Source organism: Strongylocentrotus purpuratus, unplaced genomic scaffold, assembly GCF_000002235.5.
Source record: "Strongylocentrotus purpuratus isolate Spur 01 unplaced genomic scaffold, Spur_5.0 spur5_scaffold_13, whole genome shotgun sequence".
Lineage (NCBI taxonomy): Eukaryota > Metazoa > Echinodermata > Echinoidea > Camarodonta > Strongylocentrotidae > Strongylocentrotus > Strongylocentrotus purpuratus.
Window position 1 is genome coordinate 6682937 of NW_022145598.1, and position 21836 is coordinate 6704772.

Consider the following 21836-nt stretch of genomic DNA (forward strand, 5'->3'; position numbering starts at 1 on the left):
CCATCATCACCATCACCATCCTCATCATAATCATCATTATCATCATTATCATCACCATCATCATCATCATCATCACCATCCTCATCATAATCATCATCATCATCATCATCATCATCATCATTACCATCACCATCATCACCATCACCATCCTCATCATAATCATCATCGTCATCATCATCACCATCACCATCATCACCATCACCATCCTCATCATAATCATCATTATCATCATTATCATCACCATCATCATCATCATCATCACCATCCTCATCATAATCATCATCATCATCATCATCATCATTACCATCACCATCATCACCATCACCATCCTCATCATAATCATCATCGTCATCATCATCATCATCACCATCATCATCATCATCACCATCACCATCATCACCATCACTATCCTCATCACCATCATTTTCATCATTATCATCATCATCATCACCATCATCACCACCATCAACATCATCATCATCATCTATGCGGGAGTGTAGGATATCCTGTAGGTTTCCCGGTCATATCACTTGGTACATATTTATTAAAAGTCTAGAAACCAGTGCATGAGTGGAAGTCAGAAAATGCTATTCCAAAGTGTTTGTCTGACCAAAAAGAATCCAAGCTGGTAGCAGTTAGAGAGTAAAGGTGTCAATTTGTTTGCTTATTTAAGACTTAACCTTATGGTCTAACTGCATTATTTTGTCGTCATGTACATATGTTGATATTAAAAATGAACGAATTTGAATGAAATGAATACCTGACCCCCGTATTACAAAGAGTTGCGATTGAGACAAAATGAATCGCAAATCTTCCAATCAATCGCAGGTTTGCAATTTTCTATCTCTTATGCATACTGTATTTATGCGATTGATATCAATCGCAAATAAGTTGCGGTTGATACCAACTATTTGTGAAACGGGGCCCAGGTTTTTAATATGCAGGGGAGTGGGATGGAGAAATGGTCAAACTTATACTGAGCCGACTGTTAAAATTGAGAACCAGAAAATTCTTAATCTTATTATCCTTTTTGTTCAACTGCAAGGTGTAGAGGAGTCGTAGTCGAGTGGTTTAATCATTCAACTGGACATACAAAGGTCATGGGTTCGAGTTCCGGCACGGCAAATATGTCTTGGATCTAGATTTTGTTTGTAAATCCCCATAGCTCCTCTCTACCAAGGTGTTAAATGGGTACCCGGTATAATGCGAACGTCATTGTGGTTGGATTCGCCTGTGCGCGCCCGTAAAAAGGGCGAATTGCTGGAATGCTCCACATGGAGAGGAGAATGTGCACTGTAAGGTGCAGAATATTATTAAATCAATTGACCGGCCAATACTGTAAGCGCATTTGTGTCAGTTAATGGTAAACCGCTTTAAAGGAAAACAGGTATTATCGATACTGTTGTTATTGTCATTATTACTATTATTACTACGACAAAGTCATTTTATTTTACAAAAAGTCTCTTAAACGTTCTATTAAAAATGTTTTGGTACCGTAGCCTCAGTAAACTAATAGTTGGCACGAAGTTTAAGTCTATCTTCATAATTGATTCCTACAGATATCTTTTACAGCTGATGGTAGATGGCTTGAGTTTGAGAATGAAGCATGCAATGACGAATTCTACTTTATTGTCGATCTTAACGGAGGACAACTGGTAAGAAAATTGAAATTATATTTATATCCATATATACCTTGGAAATACCTTGGAAGTAGGCATTTAAAGTTAAAAACTTATTTGCCTCTCGTTGACATTCGGATGAAGAATCCTTTTTTTGGCACATGTTTAGTGGCGCTATACAGCAATTGACGAACATGGACAAGCGAAGGACTCCTCTGGGTCAAATTGATCTTTTCTTGACGACCAAAATTTCAACAAATTGGATTTATATATGAAAATGAAGATTAAAACCATACTGTTCCATATACCATGTGTTATTATTCGATCGATTTCGTGTAAGATAATCGAGTTAAGAATGATTAACATCAATTTAATACACAAAGCGAAATATATTGTACCTCATATTGTTCCGCCCCCCCCCCCCCCCTGTATCACTGAGATATGAGAATGATCTGGCTCGATATTTACTTATAAGGAGTTGTCTTCTTCGGATGCATAGAAAGTCACACACAGGACAAGCTAGTTCATCCTGGGTCTGCTATATGTGTGGTTCAGATATGTGATAAGGTGTTCAGGGTTGATTCATAGTTAGATTCTCTTGACGCAGAGAAGTGCAAGTCAGCCCTTTCATGAGTTTGAATGAGTTTGAATGAGTTTGAGTTTAAAGTTTAGTATCCAAACAAAAAGTACATCAATATAACAATCAAATGTGAATGTATAACATTGAAAGAATAAATGGGACCAGAAAATAGCATTTAATGCTAATCGTGTCTGGTACAACTATACACACAAAAGTATCACAGCAATGAATGAGAATGCAATGAATAAATATGAATAAAAAATTATTGATACAAACTTAATGTCCATTTTACGGATAACTTCGTTTTGGAGATGAATCCACCCAGTTGAGAGTGGAATCTACAATAAATTCTGAGAGTGACTTTCAACTGCACGACTAACTGATCCCCAATAATCCTTAATGAGTGGATTTCCTTTGCCAGATCATTTAGAGAGAAGCTATTATTATGACATAAACTACATTTAGGAAGTGTTCCCGGAACATGTGTCCTTATAGAGTCGTGCGTGTTGGTCAATTACAGGTGAAGACCCTGAAGATGGAAGACATGAACCCTAGTGTGACAACTGGTCAGAATGTGTCCTTTGAGGTCGCCTATGGCTACACCGTGCCATGCACTGATCAACCGACTCTCAATACCCTTCTCTGGCAGTACATCACACCTGGGGTACGTACTAAGATTGTTATCCTTTTGGCTCATCGTTGACGCAGCTTATTGCACACGATGCGTCAAATTTGCTGGCGTACGCTTGCGTCAGGAGGGTGACATCGTTCATAGCTGAGCGCAATATGCAAATTTCTAGCCCCATTAGCATAGCTTCATAATAATGATAATAATTATAACAATATTTATAAAGCGCAAAATATCCATTTCTAGAGATACTCAATGCGCATCAGGAACTCAACATACTTTAGATTGAAGTAATATTAAATTTCATTAGCGCATTCAATAACGCGATGAAAATTACGTTTTGCGCGGAATTGTCCTTCCACATCTGCATGTAATTGTCTTAATGCTTGATTAACAATCCTCATAAATTATCATCCAATGAGACTAATATTCAGTTTGGATAAAGTATTGCAGGAAATTTGGCCGTATGTGACAGTGTCTAAATTTTAGTTTATATTGATCAAGGCCATAACTTGCAATCTCATTACCGTTATCGTCATCATCATATTAACTTTCAAACCTCAGTCCCACCGACAAACGGACTTCACACCGACCTCAAACCGAGTGATTCTTGGCCCTGGCATAGACGTAATGGAATATTTTCTTATGGTTTAGTATTGGTCTTGTGTCGATCTGGTATCGGCTTGGTGTCGGTGTGATTTAAGTATTAGTTTGTTGGCATTAATGTGTCCATGTAGCTGAGCATAAATTATCAATCAGTAACAAGAATGCAAAACTCCAAAATAAAGTCATTCTGAACCACTTCATTGACAACCGGGAGGTCGTGGGTTCGAACCCCGGCCGCGTCATACCAAAAGACGTTAAAAGATGGGAGTTGTTGCTACCTTGTTTGGCGTTCAACAATAAAGGATAGAGCAACGTCGATCTGGCGCCGCTCAGTGGCTGCCGGGCTCACGATCAATTGGGCAAAAAGAATTTCCGTTTCGGTTTAATAAAATTTGGAGTGGACTATTAGGCTATTATTATTATTATTATTATTATTGTTTTCACATCTGCTTGTTTAAAACAACAATAATCAAAGGGTTGCATGCTTACGATGTAGCCCCCTCTACCATATTTATATAATCCATATTGATTACGCAATCACTCATGTCATTAAATTTTGAACATGTACTCTATTAAAAGAAAAATAACATCAATACCACATTAAAGCGCCCGAGTATGTATGTTTATTAAACATGATTCATATACAGTAGGCTTGCGGATGCACCGTGTGAGAGAGAGGGAGGATTAGGACCTGAAAAGGACTCTCGGTAATCTTTCTTGAGGGTGTGTAGTCCTGAAAAGGACTGTTGGTGTAGTCATGGTAGATACTAAATAAGGCGAATTATATCATACTGTTAATTGTTTTCTAATGACAGTGGTATGCCTCCGATGCGGATATCACGAAGGTTTGGAATCGTCTGAACTTCACGAATGGTGCCTTCGGTCAGGTTGAAGCCACGTACTTCAAGGCTTCTTACCTCTTTGTCCACTTCAACCATATCCCAGTCAACAGTCGATTCAGATTGTCTGTGACCGGATGCCATGAGACAGGTAAAACATCCCTCTTCTTTTTTTTTCTTTTTTTAATAATCTGTCTCCAAATTTTATTAAGTTAAGCCCGGCAGCCAGATCGACGTTGCTCTATCCCTTATTGATGAACGCCAAACAAGGTAGCAACAACTCCCGTCTTTTAACGTCTGTTGGTATGACGCGGCCGGGGTTCGAACCCACGACCTCCCGGTTGTAAGGCGGACGCTCTACAGACTGAGCCATCACACCTTTCAGCTTTAGTACAGGAACAAACAGAAGCAAAATACATAAGTATGCATCCATGTCAATCCTTATCAAGCATGTGTATGCTTGTCAGTAAGCAACCAGGGGTCCTCTCCGAGGGACTTGATAATGACGACTGATGCATTGCCAAAGGGCACAAGCACATTGACTTAGTTTCGAGCCCGTGATCTCCCGGTTACGAGACCACTGCTCTTCCTCTGAGCCATCGCACCTCCTCAATCCCTCGTTCATGTCTTTTCAGGGAAATGAAGGGGGTGGGGAGAGAGAAGGAAAGAAATAGAGAGATGGGGGTTAAAAGTGTGAGAGAGAAAGAGATAGAGAGAGAAGAAATAGTAATGCAATAAGTTATATTACCCGGAGAACCAAAAACAGCATCCTTGCTATTCATTCTGAGGGCATCGCAATTATTATTACTCCAGCAATTATTGTCAGGTAGTATTTATTCCTCAAAGTTCTTCTCAAAGTTCCACGTACACGACTCCGAATGTACGGTGATCGTGCCTTCTCTTCAGTTGCTCCACATCTGGAACTCCCTCCTATTCTTCGCGACACCGACAAGCTACAAAGCTTGAAGTCAGGCTCAAACTCCATCTTTTCAAGCAAATATGTAGTCCATGACTATTGGAGGAGCGGCCCCCATTGAATGTTTGAAACAGATAAATGGCGCCATACAAGTGCTGTGGATCATCATTATCATCATCTTACTAAAGGACGTTAGTGCAGGGTTAGGATTCGAACCATAAAGCCTTGGATTGGGAGACAAGTGAATAAACCGATACCTACACACCCAACGGGGGAGAGAAAGGGGGTAGGGAAAGAAAGATGGGGAGAGGGAAACATAGTAAAGTTGGAAAGAGAGTGGATAATGGGATGAAGGGTGCAGATGAGAATTTGAAAAGGGACAAACATTAATGAAGGGAAAATAACATGAGCGAAATGGAGCGAGAGAAGGGATATGAGATAGTGGGGTAAAACGAGATTCAGTGAGAGTATGGGAGAGGGGGTGGGGTAATACGAGAATCAATGAGGGTATGGAAGAGAGAGGTTAGAGAGAGAGAGAAGGGGGGTAATTCGAGATTCAGTGAGAGTATGGGATAGAGAGGGGAGAGAGAATGGGGTAATACGAGAATCAGTGAGAGTATGGGAGAGAGAAAGGGGGTAATAGGGACTTTTAGAATTGTCGAACGACAACGTGGATTGCTACGATCGACGTACTTGTAATGCACTTCCTTGAATGGACGTCACACGTAACAGTCCACGCAAATCTAAAAGTCCCTAGTGAGAGATTCAGTGAGCGTATGAGGGTAAATTGAAGGTATCCTGTTCACATAGTCACCATGCATTGATTTTATTACATTATTTTGTACCTGTTGTTATGAACATGATCGCGAGGAGTTCCAAAAACTTAACTTTTAAAATGTGCCAACAATTACAATGGCATATTTTGTAACCCGAACATGATTTCTACGGTCAATCCAATATGGTCTAGAAATTGCCTGTAAGTTGATTTTTTTCAAAACTTTGCGATCGCGGTCTTCTAATTATTTGTTTGATACTGATATTAAATCATATGATGTTTATCTTCTAGGCAAGGACATTGCCCCAGCCCTCGAGTACCTCAATAGCCTGGTAACGGTTACTCCTTCTACCTTATATCCCTTTATAACCTCATTTCTATCATTTACCAAACTCGATTGAATGTTTCTACATGTAATTCCAGATAAAACTCTAGCCAAAACGCCACAAGTCTGTAGTCGTTTCGCTTTCATGTTTCGTTAACAGCGATTTTAGGATATTAGTTGGATTGACATGTGAACGAAGTAAAAAGAAAAAAAAGAAGCTTTGATCAGATTTATGGTTGGTAGTCTCACCAAAGTAATGGGTAGCGAAACTGAACCCTAACTGTTTTACGCTACAGTTCTAGACACTGTTTGGCTCTTAAACTGAACCCAGCAATATTCAAGTAGTGTACTCCGTATACATCAATTATTCAATTTCTATCTCTCACCTGTTCAGACATATTATTTGCATGATTTGAATCTGTCTTTGTTTAGTGTGAGTTTTGTGTGATATGTCATGTGTGCTTTTTATTGCAGTAGTTAGAATTGCACATTATGACATCTTGATGTGTTATTTATAGATAGAAATAATGTTTGGTGCCTATCAAAGCATGAGCTTAGAATCAATTTGTCGTTTTGATTATCAGACTTCTTTCAGCGTGTTGTTGTGTGCCGTTATCAAATACTTGACAAGTTACCTTTTTTTAACGTTGGTGTCTTGTATCGGTCACTGTTTGTAATATCTGGAGACACATTTCACATATTTCAGTATATATTCTCTATGTTATGTATTAACTATCCTCATACTGATTGTACTCTGGCCGTTGGCTACCCTCTGAACATATCTATACTAGAATATAATGTATATTAAAAAAAAAAATTGAAAGAGTCGGTAAGTATTATTTTATATGCTACACTTTCATATTCAAAATTAAACAGGCTACTAAAATTCTAAAGAAAAGGAAGAATTGATAATAAAAATGACTCAAGTTATTCAATAATAGTTCATCATGTTAAATGTTTGAGTATTTGATGTCGTACCTTCATATATAATTATTATAACGTTATTACATTTTGAATGGAAAAAAAGTAATTTACTCAAGAATCATCGCTTATTTACAAGTCGCCCCTTTTCACCACAATACGTTTCTCCAATCGCGATGATCATCATGACAAATGGGTCATTTTAGCAATTCAAATGATATTCACATCTCTATGCATTGCATTATGGTAGGAAACTACAATCAAAATACTGAGCGACGCTAGAAGACGTTGCCATGACACCCGGTGTCATAGTAACTGGTAATATCAGAAGTGGAAAAGTGCATTAAGCTGATTAGATTGGATGCTTGATCGGTAGCAATCGTTAGAGCAAGAAAAGGACACACTACAATGATTTTATCTTCTTTATCGAAACCTGCCATTCTCGTCTATTTTGCCTTGGTCATTATTCATTCTAATTTGTTAATTTCCTTTATCGGGATTATCATCATTAAATCATGACAGCGACACTTATTGGTAGGGCGGTCGATATGGATGAAACCGGGTTCTTATGAAGTAGGTAGATCCCTTTTTGTATAATGAAATAAGATCTTTGAGATTAAAACACTGGCCTGAAAGGGGTATTTGCTCGAACTAATAGGAAGGTTAAGGTATATCTCAAGGCACGATCGAGGCTCGAACTTTTGTTAATACGCTGCAACATTCTGAAAAGTACAGTGTCAGGCAGGGAGGTGCTAGTTGCACGTTTTGGATACATGTAGATTGTTAATAATTAATTGTTAATTGTTAATAGTAATTGTTCTCTTCAACTAAATTGAATAGGAATTACAGAATTAGGACAACTTAATTCAACCCCCCCCCCCCACCCCCGCTACCACCACATTAGGCTGCACCCTTTATCATTTGTAAGGAATACCATTGCCTGATGCATATTGAGCTCCTTAACGCTGTCTTCTTCTTTTCTCTTCTCTCTTTCTCTTTCTCCATCTCTTTCATCCATATCCTCATTTGCTTTTTCCTTTACTTTGTCATTATCGCTTCTCTGCGGTTATTCATTTTCCCCCATATTTTTTCTTGATTTTCTATTAATTTTTTCTTCTAAACTCCTGTCTATTTCACTTTTGCAACTCTCTCTCTCTCTCTCTCTCTCTCTCTCTCTCCCTCTTTCTCTCTCTCTCTCTCCCTCTTTCTCTCTCTCCTTCTCTCTCTCTCTCTCTCTCTCTCTCGCTCCATACACCCTCCAACACACCCCCCTCCCCAAATTCTCTCCCCTTTCTCCGTCTGTATTCCTCATTTCTCTTTCTAAATCTCTCAACTTTTTACCTCCTCATTTCTTATTTCTTATATTTACCGATGTTTTCTCTGTTCTGTACTATCACCTTTGTTCACCCCTCTTCACTTGTACTGTTACTAATTTATCTAATTTCTTGATGAATATTCTTGGTGCTTCGTGTGTCTGTTGTTACTTTATTCTTAATCGCTGTCACCCCCCCCCCCCAATCTCTCTCTCTCTCTCTCTCTCTCTCTCTCGTTCCTTCGCTGTCTTTCTGGTCCATATGGTCTATGTGATCTATCTACGTATTGTCATATCTTCCTTCTTTCTCTTTCCTCTCTCTCTCTCTCTCTCTCTCTCTCTCTCTCTCTCTCTCTCCCTTTCAGCTAAGTGTGACCAATGACACGTTGGAGATCGTACAGGGCATTGCAGTGTCTGGGACTGCGATACAATCGGAAAATAATCTTACTGATGATGAAGTGGTCCTGTTTCTCGATGCATTCGCGTCCTTCGAGGATAAATCCCTTGATCTGTCTAACGAGCCGGAGGAAGCACAGAATCTAACAGATGTAAGTGTTTTCGCTTTAAGCTACTTCTGCGATAATCTTTAAAACGAAATATAAATTTTAAAGAAAGATCTTTGTATAAAACGTCATGATATTTGAATAGTGTCGTTCTCTCTGCTACACAATGAACAGAAATACACTGCCTTGAAGTGCTAGTATAAACAATGGAGTAAAAATTGGCGTATTAGTACTATTTTATGACTATTCATTCCATTTCGGAGGTCGAGACTCCATAGTTTTAGTTGGTGTCTCGCATTACGGTAAGTTTTTTTTGTTTGTTAATCCCCGCCTTCGAATCCTTAGTTACCATGCGTTTAGTAAAATAAGAAATTCTGAGAATTTATGACGTCATGAAATTACGTCATTTTCAACTGAAAGGTGGAATCACAAACCCCCTCTGCCTTTTATCGCGATGGAAGCCTGATCTCGATAAAAATGGCTTTTTTTTCTGCAAGAGTGGAAAACGATCTTGATCGACGCCACAGCAATGAAAAAATAGGTGGTATTCCAGTAAAAAAAAAAAAAATCAAGAATTATCATGTGAATTACTCCCAATTTTCAATAATGGATTTGAAACAACAAGCATTCTGTTCTCGACTGTACAGGATTAAAATCACTTAATTGTTTGCACATAGTCGTTCCGAATATTTATTAATTCATCTCGTATGTAAATCTATGTTGACTCAGATTCTACAAACCAAATGTGTTCACGTATTGTTGATGATGGTATTATTATATTTTTTGTTTGGATTCAATACATTTACCTTGCATTGAGCATACAAATTGGAATGACTAATTTTCGTTTGGTGCAGAAATTATCGTTATTATTCATTGTGCTTAATGCAATATTTCGTTTTTACGCTGACAAAGTCGTTCTTACATATACAAATTATTAGCGTGTATTGAAATTAATTGTTTTGTTCATTCCTCTGCGTGTTGGTGTCAGGGTTTTGCTGAAGTTGCTTCCAAGGTTTTGAGTTCTATCACGTTTGTCAGCATACCACTAGAACATGTAAGTAACTATGGTAACGTACACAACAGTTCGTGCCCGATTGAATCGAGTTGGGTGGCTTATTGTGCGAACTGCTTTTAAATCATCTATGTGGTCGTAGACTGAGGTGCACTGCATTTACTGAAAATAACATTGTTCATGATGCATGTATTACTGAGCAAATAAACGTATGAAATCTAAAAGGTTTTCATTCAAGCAAAATTTGACAAAAGGGTTTAGTTAATTTTTAATCACAATGGGTAAATTCTAAATTGTATTGAATGCATTACGCATTGTACTTCATTTTTTGTTTAAACTGATTTAATTTTCATTGTTTCTATTTTCGTTTTGCAAAACGTACATAGACGATATTGTTAAGCCCAATGTATGATATACATTTATTTGTTTTAATAGCCGTATAGAGTGTATTTCCTTTGTAAATGATTCCGCAGTTCAGTCAAAAGTCGTTATTTTTTCGGCCAGTTTAACGTTCTCAACTAAACTTATGCGAATCACTCTAATATTTTGAAAAAAGTGGGTTGCGCGTATACGTTTGCCTCTTTCATGTTCAACGAAATTCGATTAAAAGGAAGCACGAGAATTGAGCCGGGTCTCGAACTCGCAACCTCGTTATTGAATGTCACAGGGGGGGGGGGGGGGGGGCTGTTTCATAGTGCCCCTTCAAAGTAATGTTTTTTGTTTGTGCTTTAGACTCTTTTATTCGTGCAGTGTCTACGTGTACAACTGACTGTTTTTATCCTTCTGACTAATAACCATGTAAGAATCCGAAAATACTTTTAGGTTCTCTCTCTCTCCCTCTCTCTCTCTCTCTGTTACATATATTTATACTATCTCTATATCTGTCTATATATCTATCTATTGATTTTCTATCTGTCTATCTATCCCTATCTCTGTATCTTTCTCCCTTCCCTCCTTTTCCATTCCCAATTTTCATTCTCCTTCCCCCATCTCCCCACTCACCCTCTCTCTCTCTCTCTCTCTCTCTCTCTCTCTCTTTCTCTCTTTTTCTCTTTCCCTTCCCAATCGCTTTTATCTCCCCTCTCTATCTCCACCCCTCTCTCTCTCTTTCTCTCTGTCTCTCCATTTCCCTCTTCCCCTTTCTATCTTTTTCTCAGTCTGGAGGTGTACACAGCACCGCCCCGTCAGGGCTTTACACAGCAGGAGCTAACGAACATACAACGTCGCACAATGCTGATAAACGTGTTGCTGACCAGCAAGCCCGGGCCATCCTGGCCATCGAGCAGGCTATCGGAGTGGTCACATCTCGTGCTGGCAATGCCACTATCATCGCGAAAACAGAGAATCTCAGTAAGTACATCACTCCATATCAATAATGATGATGATTGTGGTGATGACGATGATGATGATGATAATGATGACCATGGGACGGTGTTGATGATTGTGAAGATGATGATTGTGGTGGTGATGATGTTGGAGATGATAGTGGTGATGATGATGATGATGATGATGGTGATGATGATGATGATGGTGATGATGATGATGATGGTGTTGATGATGATTGTGGTGGTGGTGATGATGATGATGATAATGATGATGATGATGGTGGTGATGATGATGATTGTGGTGATGATGATGATGATGACGACGGTGGGAAGGTGGTGATGATTGTGATGATGATGATGGTGATGATGATGATGATGGTGATGATGATGATGATGATGGTGATAATGATGATGGTGATGATGGTGATGAGGATGGTGATGATGAGGATGCTGATGGTAAAGATGATGTTGACAACGATGATGAGGATGATGATGATTGTGGTGATGATGATGATGGTGATGGTGATGATGGTGATGAGGATGATGAGGAGGATGATGATGATGATGATGGTGATGCTGGTGATGGTGATGATGGTAATGAGGATGATGAGGAGGATGATGATGATGATGATGGTGATGATGATGATGGTGATGGTGATGATGGTGATCAGGATGATGAGGATGATAATGAAGATGATTGTGATGCTGGTGATGATGATGATGATGGTGATGGTGATGATGGTGATCAGGATGATGAGGATGATGGTGATGATGATGATGATGATGATGATGACGACGACGATGATGATGTTGATGATGATGGTACTGATGGTGATGATGATGATAATAATAATAATAAGAAGAAGAATAGTGTAAACATATAGAACGCACGCACCGTCCAGGGACGCTCATGGCGCTAGCTCAGCAACAGTTCTCTTTAATTCAAGTAAAGTAAATTTTTATTTGATACTAGAGTCATACTATCAGAAACTCAAAAACAATTTTGCAACATTTGTGTCACCCATTTCAATCCGCAGCTGATGATGATGATGTGGATGATAATGATTAATGATTAATCACACACTCGGTGTTTTGTTCATTTTAAAGTCATTGAGTCTGCTCCTTTGCGTGTTACCGATACCACGGAGGTTCAGTCCATCACCCTTTCCTCGGGTTATGGGAACGAGGAGGAAGACGCTACGGTGCAAATAGGAGTGGACTTATCAGGAATAGCAGAACTTCTTAGTCTCCCAAGGTCCTCAAATGATAACAGATCATCCGTTCCAGGTAAAGAAAGGACTATAAATTTGAAATAATGTATCATAGAACAATTAATTCAACTTGGATAATCCTCCGTAATAAAGTTATATACAAATAATGATTAAAACAATTGAAATAAAAATCCTTGAGGCTTGAGCGTTCACTTCTGCACTATGACCGGTTTCAATTTTATTTCTTCAGATAGTGAATTCAAAATTACAAACATTGCAACTAAATACATGTACAGTATATACAAACACTGTGCATAAGTGCATTGCGCTAAAATGGCGCTTTGTTGGCAATTGTTTATATAATTATGCACAATTATGTATGATTATTCTAAGAGAGAGGAGTGAAAGACAGATACAAATATAGCATTAGAAAGGGAATAAAGGGAGGGAGAGAGTTTGAGAGAGAGAGAGAGAGAGAGAGAGAGAGCCGATATTCATGGGTTGGTATTTGATCTCATACAATGCACTATTTATTTAATTTGTGTGATATTCTAAACTTGTAAAAGACGTTCTTTTTCATGATTATTTTTCTATTAGTTCGCTTCACCGCTATGCAAATTAAAACGGACAACTTTCTGGAAACAAATCAAAATACAGATTTCCGTTTGTCAGCTACTGCAAAGTAAGTGTACAACCCAAACATATATCCAAAAGTAATCTCTTGTAGTCTACCTTCTTCATCTAAATGGTTCTAGGAAAGCTATCAACCCGTGATATATGCACACCCTATGCATTTCCTTCTCATCATCACCTTTTTCATCATCATCATCGTCATCATCATCATCATCATCATCATCATCATTCTCATTACCACCCTAACGACCATCTTCATCATCATCATCATCATCATCATCATCATCATCATCATCATCATCATTATCATCATCATAAATGGATACCTAAAGTCATGAGTGCGTATAGACTTTGATTATTGTTATTTGTTGTATTTGTTCTTTTTTGTTGGTAAAATAGCAGCGACAAAGAGGAAGCAATATCTAATAAGGTCTTTCTAAACTCGGACATCCTCTCCTTCACTGTGTACTTTGATGGTGTACCCCAATCTGTCCCTATTGAGACTAGCTACACGAACAAGGCGGTGAGTTAACCTGTGCTTCGATCGATGCCACAACATTAACCTTTCCTTTGCCACCATTGCCGATATGCACAGTCACCTGTTTGCCTCGCTTGCCAATCAGCACTAAACAATATGTATCAATTAACAGAAAGATCTCTCCGTGCATCGCAAAATGTTTGCAAATTTAACTATTTCCAGTCACCATTATAGCTACACTTTCATCACCTGTATGCCAATATCAAAACCTTTAAATAATCTTGAATCCTTTAGAATATTTATCTCATAGGAAATGGCATGAGTCACAGGGAGATCATTTAAATGGCACAATGACAGTTAAAATCATGATGTATATTTAACGAGCTGTTTATGAAAAGGATAAACAATTCAGATGTGTATTCGGTTTATTAAGGGAATATTATATGATACTTGTATATCCCCTGGCCGCTGGATGTCAACCTTGCACACAAATGTACACCATCTCCACTCCTTGCACTATCCACATAGCATGCATACAGGGCAATGGTATAAAGGCAGTCCTTTACCATGGCGATGCGAAAGACGTTACGTAGTTTTTGAATGAACTTGAATTTATTAACAACAACATTACACATTGTTACAAATGTATTCAATTGGGTAACAAAATATCACGTCGTATTCATATCCATGTACATGAGTTACAAAGTAAAAGAAAATATCCATAGTTGAACCATATGTACAAATTAAGTTAATCATAATCATGCCATATCAAACCTGTGATTAGTGACTTAATAATATGTAGAGATTTGTGGTTCGAATTGAAAGTCACAGAGTTCCAATAGCGTATAAGTGATTCTAATAAAGGATATTTTTAAACTTAAAAACTTAAAATGTGGTTAAAGGGAGAACCAAAAGTTTATTAGCAAAACCGAAAGTTAGCAAAAGTTAGTTATGGTAGTGATGGCAAATTGATGATATAGGGGTATAAAGATTAACTAGATAAAACTGATGCAATTATAAAATTGTAACATAATTCTTTTGTCTGTGTAGAAAGCAGATATCCTCTTTGAATCTCTGCCAAAATTAATTAAAATTAATGAATTAGTGAATAATTATATTCATATTGTTTTATCACTTTGTTTGATATCTGATAGGATCTGAACCCGAAGGAAAACGCCACCTATCGCCGCAATGAGAGCAGCACGTGTGTCTGGCTAACCGAGAACAAGTGAGTTTTGTGTTTGATTGTTGGTTGGTTGGCCTAGTTTAGTTCTTTTTTGTTTGTATGTATGTTTGTTTGTTATTTTAATTTGTTTTTCTTTTAAATTGCTTCTCCTTTAACGACCTTTAGTGACTTAGTTCGCTACTGCGATTCGAGGGTGTCAAAAGCAGGATATAAGATGCTATAAAGCTCTTAAAAGCGGTATCAGAGAAGCTCAGAAGTCCTTGTAATTACCTAATGATCCAATTGTTTTCATCATCCTCTAGATGCACGACGTGTTTAAAAAGTGAAATTTTATGAATCCGTTATCAATACAGCATTTCCATTTTCGTTTTTTTTTTTATAAGAAGTGATATTGATAATGAACACGGGAAAAGAATTCCAATGATGATACTTCATATCATAGGATATAGATTTTATTCCAATAAGTTATTGGTTCCAAGATAGTTTATCTTTGTCACCTCTTCCCGGTACCTCTTGCATCTTTTCTTTTTTCTTGTTTACATGTTTCATTTGTTTATCTTGTCTAGGCGTTGGAGTGATACAGGATGTATCACCACCAGCCAGGAGGATGTCTCAACGACTTGCTCTTGTGGACATACTACTAGCTTTGCCGTTCTGGTCCAAGTCGTTGAGTTTGAGGTATTAATTCAATTCAATTCAATTCAATTCAATTCAAATTTATTGGTCAAAAAGAAAATTTGTTGCGTTTATATGCATTATTCACAGAGAAAAATTAATATAATGTACATGTGACATGATACATACAACATAAAACGAGTATATAGAGAGGATAATTAGCACTTTAACCCATTGCTTACGGGAACCTGGTGGTCCCTGTGTTAAGCCTATGGGAATAAGATAATTCAGTAGTAAACGGGTTAACTTTCACATTACATAGATATTTTCTCTGAATTTACATTATTGACAATATTATTTCATGTATCCAGAGTAATCACCAAAACACTATAACATTGTAATTATTATTACTATTATCATTATTGTTATCATTATTATTTGTATTGTTATAATTATGAGTTTGAATAATTACATCGTTATGTCAATAAAATATTAACCTATCGTATCATATAGGCAGGGCTCTTTGAAATGTCAATACTCTTCATTGAAAGGGCAACCCTGTAGAAAGAAGATTTAAATAGATGAATCAGTCAATCAATATATAAATAATTAGATATATGAATGAATGAATAAATACATACAAAATACATGATTAAGCAAATGCATAAATTATAAAAATGAATGATAAGATTGTAACTAAGAAGGTGGATACAAAATAACTTGAACCAACTTTAACTTATAGTTAACTGAATTAAGGAGCGCAAAGTATCAATCTCTATTCTGAAAAAGTTCATTACGTTTATTACTAATTTTGTCTAACAATTGATGAAATGAAATTAATTTAGTTATGACATTTTATTACATGATTTTGCTTGTTTGTTTAGTGACAAAAATTAAAGAAGTCATCTCTTGGAAATCTATAGATTAATGGACTAACTCTGCCCGTTTAGTTGGGGTTTAACCAAATTAAAGTTATTCTAGTAGTAGGCTTTTAGAGAATACAGACCTCAGATATTTTATCACTATATTAAGAAAAACAACATCAACCAGTATAGGCTTAAACATTCTAGTCTGGCCCATTTTTCAAATTCCTTGAAGATTTTATCATTTTCATTGCATCATTCAATTACATAATTATCTTATTATTTGTATTATTATTTTCATTAGTAGTATTATTATTGTTGGTATTATTATTATTACTACTAGTAGTAATATTATCATTATCATTTTTATCATGAAATTATTATGATTTCTGTTATTATTATTACTATCAATTTATCATAATTAATATTGTCATCATTATTATTTATATTGATCTTGTTTTGGGGGTAATTGGTATTTACTTTTTACTCCTAGATCAGCAAGGCTGATGACCTGGCGATGACTATACTCTCCTACTTTGGAATCAGTTTATCCATCTTGTGCCTCGTCATAGCGCTCTTTATCTTCTTTACTGTAGGGTAGGTCGAACTCATAATATTCCATCTCATCTACACTGAAACAAGGGAGAAGGTTATTCTGAGTAATGTCCAACCAAGAACTTCCGTCAAAATGTCCACACAGATCATTTTGACGACGGATAGTCAACCTGTTCGAAACGTCGAGCCACTCCCGCTACCCATCTTCTCCAAGCGCTATAGTTCTCCTCAGAACTATAAGCTAAGAAAGATAACCAACAGTCCTTTTCAAGACTACACCAACAGTCCTTTTTAAGACTACACCAAAAGTCCTTTTCAGGACTACACACCCTCAAGAAAGATTACCGAGAGTCCTTTTCAGGACTCCTTAATCCTCCCTCTCTCTCACATGGTGCACCCGCAAGCCTACTGTATATAGATCATCTTGTTCGTTCACCAACTTTATCACCATACTTGCCAAACTAAAGCTATTACTCAGTTTATCGTGTTGTAACAAATATGTGAAATATATGGTTAGTTGTGCCAAATGCAAGAATTTTGTGGGGATTTTTTTTCTTCAAAGACGGTGACGAACTAAATACAATTTTAAAATAGCTTAGACTTTTACGCAAAGGTGCGGGAGCCTTGCTGTTAAGGCTCTCTACTCTCCCGGATTCGAACCTTGCTTGTTCGGTGCTTACATCTCTTTACAAGGTGCATTGCCCACGTTTGCCTCGCTCAACCCAGGTGCATTGAAGGGTGACTGGCAATAATAATCAGAGGACTCAGTAAGAGCAGAATATTTAACTAATGAAGCTAAACAAATAAAGACCATATCATTATTTTGTATCCATATTAATACTATTATTATACTAAAATGAAAGAAGCATCGCTTTGGCGATGGTTATCCTATTATCTAGAAACTACTCCAAACAAGTAGAAGAGACATACTTTCCAACAACAAAAAGACACAAGGAAATAAGAAGCCAAAGCCAAAAGCAAGATGCATTTACTCCTCGACCAATGATTGTACATCATAAGCTTACCGCAAACTGTACGATCTCCTTACAATCAGATGTTTCGAAGAAATTGCAATCTTGATAAACATCATCTTCGTGAGTTAGGTTCTAATTAATAAGAATATACCAACAGCCAAAATATTAGTGGATTTAGTCCTTCTTAACAGAATAAAAGCAAAATCTGCTTGAAATCGTAAACAATCGCACTACTGATGCGACATCATTACGATCCAAGCGCATGAATTTTCCCCATCTGAGGAAGCTTGAACTCCCTAAAAGAAAAATCTTTTTTTCATTCATAACAATTCAGATCCACAATCATTAAGATTTTACAGGTTTTGATGTCCATATCGAATGCTATTGCAAATTCTTCCATGTCTGATCGTAGTCAGATCGTAGTCAGATCGGATCATATCGTATACGGTGAGCTTTATCTTACGTAACTTTGATTTCAGAGCCCTACGTACATCTGAACGCAATATGATTCATCGCAACCTGATGATCGCTCTACTCCTGGCCTATGTCGTCTTCTTGGGAGGTATCCAATACGCAAGGGTCATTCCAGTAAGTACATTCCTTATGAATACACTCATACTTATCATTACTATTCTTGTAAAGTGGAAACAGACACGCTAAGGTCATCCCAGTATTCTTCATGAATGCTCGAATACTTGTGTATAGTCTAATAGCTTGAATCAACCAAGGTAAGGTAATTCCAGACTTTTCCAGTAAGTATTCTTTACGATCGCTCGTATACTTATCTATAGTCATTCCAGTATTCCTCATGATCTTGGCTTCAATCAAACAATGTAAAGGTCATTCCAGTAAGTATTCCTTACGGTCGCTCTTATACTTACTTATACTTACTTATATATTCTTCTTAGCTTGATTCCAGAAATAAAACGAGGAAATAATGCGATATTCCCAGCCATCATGAAGGTTAATTGAAAGCGAGGTGTTAAGAGCTATACAACATGTCAAAACGATAATTATCTTTGTCGTATCCTTTATTTATTAATCATTTTAATTACAGATTGTGTGTACTTTTGTAGCAGCCTTCTTTAACATTTCCACCACCTTGCACTGTTTGATTTGATATTTATCTCAGAGACAGTAGCTTATGATTGCAATTAAAGCCATGTGTACCTTTCACTTTCTGACTTTTATTTATTAATCATTTTAATTACAGATCATGTGCACCATTGTAGCAGCCTTATTACATTATCTCTACCTAGCCGTCTTTGGTTGGATGCTGATCGAAGGCATACATCTTTATCTCATGCTTGTCAAGGTACGAACAACTTGCAACTCTTTGACTTCTGATTTGCCTCATTTTCGTAAAGGCCTTAACACACAGGAACCACCCTTTTTCGAGTGGCTAATGGGTTAACAAAAATTATAATTCACTTTTGCCGGCCGATGGTTCAATACTATGTGTATTTAATCTAACTTAAAGACAAATAGGGCGTATAAATATGTATTGTTTTTTTTACCTGGACAAGTGTTGGTAGTTTTACGAGTTTACATTAGCGGTGGCTGTGAAAGTATACTACTATGCACTACAAGTAATTTAGTTTCTGTCTAGTGAAATAGTTCAGACAAAATATGCTGACACGGGTGACTGAGCACCAATGTTTTTTTCGAAAAATGTACGCCTATAATGAAATTGGGTAATGCCTTGTAGGTTTCCGTTGTAAACATCAGCTCTAAACTATCATGACTATATATTTTATTGATTTTTGGTTTGTGTTTAATTTCATTCACCTATTACAGATGTCCGAGTTTGTTTAAATTATGCTGACCTTCATTTATGACAAAGGCTTGTTAAACACAATTGTGTGTTTGGGCTTTTAGTTGTTATTGTTTTTGCTTGTTTGTTTATTTAATTTTTTGCTCCTTTTTTGGTACGTTCTGCCTGTAGGTGTTTGGATCAGAAGGCAGTAAGCAGATGTACTATCTGGTGATTGGATGGGGTGCTCCTGTCATCGTAGTTGCTATAACAGTTGGGATCAGGCATCACGAATACGGAACAGAGGATATGTAAGTATTCCCATTATTTAAAACAAAAGGTGTCTAATCCACTCTCGGGATTGATACCTGCATAATTATGCTTTAAACATTCCCACCCCCCCTCTCTCTCTCTCTCTCTCTCTCTCTCTCCTCTCTTTCCCTCTATCTCTCTCTCTCCCTCTCTTTCCCTCTATCTCTCTCTCTCACTCTCTCTCTCTCTCTCTCTGTCTCTCCACACTTTCTCCTCCTTCTTCTTCTACTACTTCTTGTCTTTCTCCTTCTTCTTCTTCTTCTTCTTTTTCTTCTTCTTCTTCTTCTTCTTCTTCTTCTTCTTCTTTTTCTTCTTCTTCTTCTTCTCCTTTTTCTTTGAAAGAAGTTTATCCACACGCAAGACACCCACCCCACCCCGCACCTCATATAGACCAGAATCTACATTGCTCCTACACCACCTTCTGAGAAAACAACTGTTCGTCCAGGGACCCGTTTCACAAAGCCTTTTTTCAACGACAGTTGACAAAAAACAGTGACAAATCTGCTGATAACCAATCAGAAGCAAGGATTCCACTAGCTTATCAAAAAAAACCTGTCATTTGTCACTGATAAACATTTTTGTGGAATGGGGCCCAGTTCTGTGTGGTCCTAGCCCCTGAAATCCAAGTTCGATACCCTAAATGCACAATAATAGGGTTTCCGTTTAACCGTGTAATATTGTTAATGCCCTGTGCTATCACCCTTACAGATTCCACGATCAGCCTCTGCTGATATCTCTGCTTTTGAGATCTGTACGAAAGGCTTACGTAATGCAATATAAAAATTAAAAAATGATAGGCAAAAAGTTAAATCTTATTAATATTAAATTTCTTTACAAAGATTCTGAAAGATATTATTTTACAGTCGAAGCACCATTTACAAATGGATTTTTTTCCTTCATTTGCGGGGTCGAAATTCAGTCTTTTTTTTAGTGACTTCTGAAACATATAAGTGATAACATTTACACAGCAGTGCTTAGACTATGTCTCATTCTATTATCGTCTACCTGTCATTAGGTGTTGGATCAAGCCTGGTTCGGGTGCGATCTGGGCCTTTGTTGGACCGGTCATCGCAGTTATCCTGGTAAGTGAATAAGGAGGATCACTATGGTATAGGGGTCGAAGGCTCTTGACTCTCCTACGAGAGGTCCCGGGTCCGAACCTTCCTAAGTGCTTTCACCCTTAGACAAAGCACTTTACTCACTCTTGTCCCTCTGGACCCAAGGGGGGGGGGGGTGTTTCACAAAGATTCTACGTCCCTACCTAATTCTAATTTGTACTTAAAAATTATGGAGAGCCATTTGTAGCCTTAAAATAAAATATATTCAAAAGCAAAAATTCAAGCATTTTAGACTTTTTATAAATTCCTTATCATGAACATGAAATATCCTTGATAATAAAAAATATGAATGATTCGAATCAACTTTTTATGCCTTTTAAAATAACTTGTACACAATATTTTCAAAGATGCTAATTAAAGCTTTCCATAATAATGTTAAATCCAACTTAGAGATAAGTTCAACTTAAGATCTTTGTGAAACACCCCCCAGAGGTATTAAATTGGTACCTAACAGTGCTGAGGTACCTTATTGCAGGTCCCTCAGAGAGACAGTGATAACCCATTGACTCCTGGTACCGGTGGATCCTGTGTTAAGCCTATGGGAATTAAACAATTCAGTAATCATCAGGTTAATGCAATATTTTCAATTATTATCATAATCCTACACTTTCAACAGCTTCACATGAAACAGATCATGCCCTGACTGATGACTTAATATTTTATAATGAATTTAGATGGAAAGTAATAGTAATCAATCGGTTTAGGTGCAATTTAAGGAATTATCGGGAGGTTTAAGGGCAATGGGATTAATCCCGCCCCCCCCCCCCCACAAAAAAA

General features: G+C 37.3%; 1 protein-coding gene across 1 annotated transcript in view; it reads left to right on the forward strand.

Annotated features, from left to right (window-relative positions):
* LOC100888220 (adhesion G protein-coupled receptor L3) overlaps window positions 1-21836 on the forward strand; it is a 53885-nt gene that overhangs the window by 17203 nt on the left and 14846 nt on the right. Inside the window, exons 4-20 of the mRNA XM_030982785.1 lie at window positions 1560-1655; window positions 2720-2863; window positions 4249-4423; window positions 6255-6295; window positions 8887-9069; window positions 10013-10078; window positions 11194-11386; window positions 12469-12648; window positions 13170-13254; window positions 13605-13728; window positions 14838-14911; window positions 15436-15547; window positions 16841-16944; window positions 18356-18464; window positions 19090-19191; window positions 19822-19940; window positions 20957-21023. Coding sequence (XP_030838645.1) covers window positions 1560-1655; window positions 2720-2863; window positions 4249-4423; window positions 6255-6295; window positions 8887-9069; window positions 10013-10078; window positions 11194-11386; window positions 12469-12648; window positions 13170-13254; window positions 13605-13728; window positions 14838-14911; window positions 15436-15547; window positions 16841-16944; window positions 18356-18464; window positions 19090-19191; window positions 19822-19940; window positions 20957-21023 — 1974 coding nt within the window. The remainder of the gene's footprint in view (window positions 1-1559; window positions 1656-2719; window positions 2864-4248; window positions 4424-6254; window positions 6296-8886; window positions 9070-10012; window positions 10079-11193; window positions 11387-12468; window positions 12649-13169; window positions 13255-13604; window positions 13729-14837; window positions 14912-15435; window positions 15548-16840; window positions 16945-18355; window positions 18465-19089; window positions 19192-19821; window positions 19941-20956; window positions 21024-21836) is intronic.